This window comes from Agrilus planipennis, unplaced genomic scaffold, assembly GCF_000699045.2.
Source record: "Agrilus planipennis isolate EAB-ADULT unplaced genomic scaffold, Apla_2.0 scaffold145, whole genome shotgun sequence".
Lineage (NCBI taxonomy): Eukaryota > Metazoa > Arthropoda > Insecta > Coleoptera > Buprestidae > Agrilus > Agrilus planipennis.
In genome coordinates, this window is record NW_020440372.1 from 785,608 (window position 1) to 791,444 (window position 5,837).

The 5,837-nt window shown below is 30.6% G+C and overlaps 1 protein-coding gene across 2 annotated transcripts in view; it reads left to right on the forward strand.

Annotated features, from left to right (window-relative positions):
* LOC108736977 (metallophosphoesterase 1) overlaps nucleotides 1–1,013 on the forward strand; it is a 4,514-nt gene extending 3,501 nt beyond the window's left edge. For both annotated transcript variants that reach the window (XM_018469613.2, XM_018469612.2), the window contains exons 4-5: nucleotides 425–691; nucleotides 762–1,013. In XM_018469613.2, the coding sequence (XP_018325115.1) occupies nucleotides 425–691; nucleotides 762–941 (447 nt within the window). In that variant the 3' untranslated portion in view covers nucleotides 942–1,013. The remainder of the gene's footprint in view (nucleotides 1–424; nucleotides 692–761) is intronic.
* Nucleotides 1,014–5,837: the final 4,824 nt, after the last annotated feature.

Here is a 5,837-nt window from a genome sequence, read left to right on the forward strand (position 1 = left end):
ATGTATTTATTGATTGACAGTTTGTCTTGAATTTTTACTTATAATATCAATAATATGTGTATATTTGCAATTTCTATTTATTTGTATCTTCTTCATCTTTTTGACTATTTTTAATTGTTCATATTTTTATAATGTTTTCCATTGTTTCTTCATTTCTGCACAACCTGCACTTTTTTTCTTTATTAATTTGCTCTTGCTTCACTACCTGTTGTGAATCTTAAAAAAGTTAAATTCTGAATTCCTTCTGCTTTGGATTTTATTCTGAAACATTAAGCAGCGACTATTCTGGCATGATTTTTGTTTATACCCTGGCGTGTATTTGAAGTTTTTTAATTGCGTCTCTCAAGTTTGTCTTTAAATATTCTTGTTAATTTCTTCTGTTTCAAGCTGTGTTTTTTTTTATTTTTAATTAATAAATTTGTAGCACTTTCCTCTGTATCGACAGTCAGATATAAATTGTACTGAACCCGATGAAGCTCCTTATCCTGAAAAAATTGAGAAATATAAAGAAAAGTGGGATTGCTTAGGAAAGAATGCAACAGAACAGTTGATAAGACAAATTAAGCCGAGGCTTGCTGTATCTGGTCATTCACATCATGGTTGCACAAGATCTCTACCTTCTAATAATGGAATTGAAATAACATTGCCCAGTTTCAATTGGAGAAATAAAATAAATCCCAGTTATGGCTTGGTAAGTAATGTTTATTTATTCCTGCAAACAGTAAAGTACAAATTTTGGATTAACTCTTTGGTTTTCATAGTTTGTAGCAACTCCTGATGAGTACGTGTTTTACAAATGCTTAATGCCAGTTGAAACAACAGTGTTTGCAATTTACATTATTGGATTCTTATTCTTGCCACTATGGTTTTATTATCTTCATTCTAAACAATTTAGAAAAAGAATTAATGGCTGTGTCTGTAAATATTTCCCTTCCAGGTAGTATACGATGTTTGTACAATTTTTCCAAAGTATCTTCAAAGAGAAAAATTAAAAAAAAAAAAAGGAATTCTAATGAAGCACCCCACTTCATGATAAATTAGAATTCTTATTAAAAAGAACTGATAACATTAAATGGCAATTCAAAATTCTATTATTTATTTAAATGACCAACAGCAACCTTTTATGGATTAGTTTCATGTAAATTAAACAAGAGGTCAGACTGAAAGTTATAATTTATGGCCGTAAAAGGTGCAAATTACACTTTTTGCAGTATTACTTTAGAATGCCATAGAATCATTATATTTGTTTTTTATTAATGAGAGAAACAGAAATTAGGAGACTGTGCCAAATAAATTAAAATAAGTGAAGTCAGCGAAGCACGTTCTATTTTTTAATATTTTAATTATGAATTTTTTGTCCAAAAAGAAACATTGTAGAAATTGAAATTAAAACTCTTGAAGCAAATTAATTAAAAAGTGGCTCATGTTTTATATAAATTATATACATATAAATAAGAACTTTAAGTTAATATCAAGTTGCGCCAGTATATCACCTTCTACTGGTATTTGCTGCTGTAATGTCGATATACTGCCATAACTCGATATTATATTAACAAGCTTATATGGAGCCTCTTCGGTTTGGTCCTTGATTTATCGAAACTACTTATAACGTTCTGATAATATTTATTAAGATCTAAAAAAAGGCTGAAACCAAACAAAATGTATAGTATCAGTATCTGTACACAGCTACATACGGTCACATGTATGTATATATACGTATATGTTTGCTTTAAGATTAATATAAAATCGTGAAATACAGGGTGTTTAACTAAAATTAATAAGTTGTAAGTGTTTTTTGTGTAGTTGAATAATTCATGTTTAAGTAAATGTTTGAATGTACGACGAGGTTTTCATGCCCATGTCATATGTTTACATGTACATGTACAGTATGAGAAAACGCCGTTTCATAAACAAAATTTTCGGTCGCCGAAACTTTTATTGTCAGAATTTTGTTCAACGTCCAATCTTTTGCTTTTTACCTAAAATATGAAATTTCTGTGGAATATTGCATTATGAAGGTGTGATGAATTTCTTTGTTTAAACAAATAAAAGGCGCTATCTATTTTTCATTAGTTCATTAATTGCACGTTGCATTTATTTTACCACACTGTGACGGCTTCAAAAGCTTTATAACAATCTTTTCTTATTGTAAAACTGCTGAAGATGCCATATTGTTGTGAAACTATTGTAAAGTGCATTTAGAAAAAAATGGTAAAAGGAGGTATACCACAAACTTCTTAAAATCAGCCCCTTTATATAATAAACATGAACATAATAAATGAAATAATAGTCGAAATGATAGACTTGACTACACAAAACATGAATATTTTTTTTTCTATAGAAATATTTTTATTTAGGCAAGTTCTTCCCCCCTATTAGTCACTGTGAGCTCGAAACTGTTAGTACCATTGCTTCGAGTGGTCGAAATTCAGTTTTGTAAACAATTTGTTTAAACACTTTCTTTGTGTTAAAAATTGTTTGGATAATTAAATTTAAAGGAATTGTTTGTAAGTAGGTATGCAACACATCGTACACTTCAGCATAAGAAATTGCTAATAGTAACTACGTAATATTACCTTGCCCTGTGCTGACAGCACTCATAATTTTTTTATATATAAAAATATTCATTGGGATAAAGAGAGCGAGTCAGTTGTTCTTTTTTCATTATATGACTAATTGACCCTTATAATGATATAGCACATATGTAGTTATCTACGGATGCTTTAGAATAGAAGAATTTGTGTTAATTTTATTATGAAAACTCAAAATCAACAAAACCGATTTTAAAAAACTTTCATCCCATTTTCGAAAACCTACGGTGGGTATTTTTCAATTACAGAGCACAATGTCGTAATGTGCTGATGTTTAATTAGAACATCATTAGTTTTTAAGTCCAACGACAGGGTGCATTAGATATTTTAGCCTTATTAGCAATTTTAAATAATATAATAAACGTATACAGGATAGTCCATTAAGCGCGTCTTGCTCTCTAGCGGTTTTGCCGTTAAAATTGGAAGAAAATATTTCCAATAATATCCCTAGTCAAATCATTCATCTGCAGAAATTAATTTCAGAACTGGTAGATTTCCGGATATACCGGAAGAATACATCAGCTGCCTTATTTTAAATTGAACACCCTATATATTCTTACATTTTTGTATTCAACATCGATTTTAATATCCAGTTTGTTAAGCACAGATTTTGCCTGCGCGGTATCTTTTTGGAGTTAGTAATTTCTAATAAATTTACGTTTGTAGTATTTTACAAAAATTTTAATATCTCGGCAATTATACTCGATAAAAAGATGCGGCTGTCGCTGTTAAAAAAGAGCATGAAACGCGCTTGGCTTTCCATCTAAATTTCTTTCAAAGCACATTAATTAAATCATTATTCTAGTAATGTTCGAATTTGTGTGTTTCAAGCATCAATAACTCACTTTTTTCAAATGGGAAGCTATGTTCATTTTAAAATCGTCGGATGCAAAATTAAATTCTCTCGATTTTATTAATGCATAGTAGAATCTACGCTTGACGGTTTTCAAGATAATTGCGATTGGTTAATTATTCTGTAATGTGCAGAGAGAACGGATACATCCTAGTCGGCATGGGTATTAAAACTTTGCATACATTTAAAACGAATAATAGTGATTGAATGAGTAACGTAAAAATAACATTATTTTAATGTTTAAAGTGCTACTAACTTGTTACACCTTGACTAGTGAGTGACGAATAATATATATTTATAATCGGCGCTTTTTCGAAAACGTATACGTCAATATTCTTAGCTTATTGATAAATGAATGGTGTGATGAATTACATGCTGATTGGTTTATTATTCATGCTTCAGTGTATTTTTACTATAAATCCTAAAAATAGATTTGTTTCAATTATTAAGCGCATTAAGATTTTTTAAGTCTCTTTATACATACTTTTAGGTAGTAGATAAAAAGTTAATAGCTCAAATTACGCTAAATAAATTTTCTTAAAATATGGTTCAGATACCTATAAATTATTTAGGTATTGTAACCAAAATTGGTTTTTAAAGGTACCTATTTTAAATAGCTTTTAATAAATTCTTTTACATACCTAGTGTTTTTATGTTCTTTTTTTATAAAATATCTATTATTGTTACATAGTTACGTAGTTTGCGGCTTATATATTAATACATATGTATATTGGTATCGATCCAGTGGTGTCTCTTCAAAAGAAAAATTCTCAATTTTATCCAAAAAGTGGGTTATGACGGTCTACGCCACCTTTAACTGAATAGCCGCCACTGCCTCCATTGGTAATTTTTTTTTTTGTATTTATGTTAAGCAACAAACGGAAAAAAGACAACCTTTTTATCATACTTTTACAATTTCTTTTATATATACATAGATATATATGTTGTCTATTTGTAAATAAATTAATATTTTGTCATTATTTTTTGTTGTCTCTAATGAAACACGAATAAAATACTTCATTTCCCGCACCAAGTAGACTGATTAGGGGTGCCAATTTATAAAAGTCCAAATCGAGCTTGATTCCCCCTATTCGTAATTTGACAGTCAGTGGCCACTCGTCAGGAGTCCGTCAAAGTATTATTCCGTTTAAAGCTTGATCTTCATCATCCGTAAATTGATGGTCAGTCGCCGCCCGTCAGGCTGTGCCTCCATGTCTTCGCTAACTCATGCTTAGCCGGCGTCTGCCTGTGACCGATGTTGACATAACGGTGGCTGACGGTGACGGTGGTTGCTGGATAATTAAAACAATGCATTCAATCAGTTGGTAACCAATAGTGTTGCAACAGATCTCTGTTTCCAAATCCGCAATAACGGAAGTTCGGCATACATTTTTATATCCGCTTCTGCATTGTTATAACGGAAGTTTATCGGAACTTAACAAAAACTTAATTCTAATATTTTTAAAAACCAATATACAGCAGAATCCGCTTATAATGATATCGAAGGGAAATGACAACACGCCATAACAAGCGGCTTTCTATTTTGGGTAGTTATTTAGTTTAATAAAAAAAACCTACAAATTGTATATATTTACTAACAGAAAAAGAACAAGAACGATGAATTGTAGTATCAATATACATGAGAAGGATCAGAAAAAGGAACGAAAATGTTATTATTAATCATTTGGGTCACTATAGCCGGATATGATTTCTTGAGAATCAGTCACAATAAACGGTACCTATGTCATTTTAAACGGAGTCATTATATCCAAACTTTCCTATAGAAAATTTAATATGAAAACCAAACTTAATACTGCAATTACATCATATTAAGCGGTTGGTCAATTTAGGCGGAGTCATAATAAACGAATTCCATTGTATCCGAACAATAGAACAAGTTGTAAAAATTTATTACTTTTATCTGTTGGCTGAACTTGACCGTTTCAAAAACACAATTCAAATGGAATTGCTGGTTGCAAAGGTGCATGTTGTGCAAGTACTTGCGCCAGCTTTCAGAGACCCCTCTGGAACGTATTATTTTCATCCGTAGCGTCAATGCAGGATATCCCTGTGCAAATAACTTTATTATAGTTTAGGACCTATATCTACATATTTCTTAGTATTTCGTATGTTGATGTCTTCCAAACTTTATTCTCTCATTAGTTCCGTACTTTAATCAAAAACGTCTAGGACTTGCAGCTAAGGGGGAGTCAATTCTCCTAATAATTTAATTTCGAAAATACTGATACCTATAGTTATAGCGTTTAATTTGTGTATTGTTTGTTCAGTGCTGTAAAAGTTATAAGTACAATTTTGAAGCTAAAAAGAAGTTCCATTTGGGATTATTTTGTTGATATTAACGATGCAAATGCAGAATTTGTAGCAAAATATTC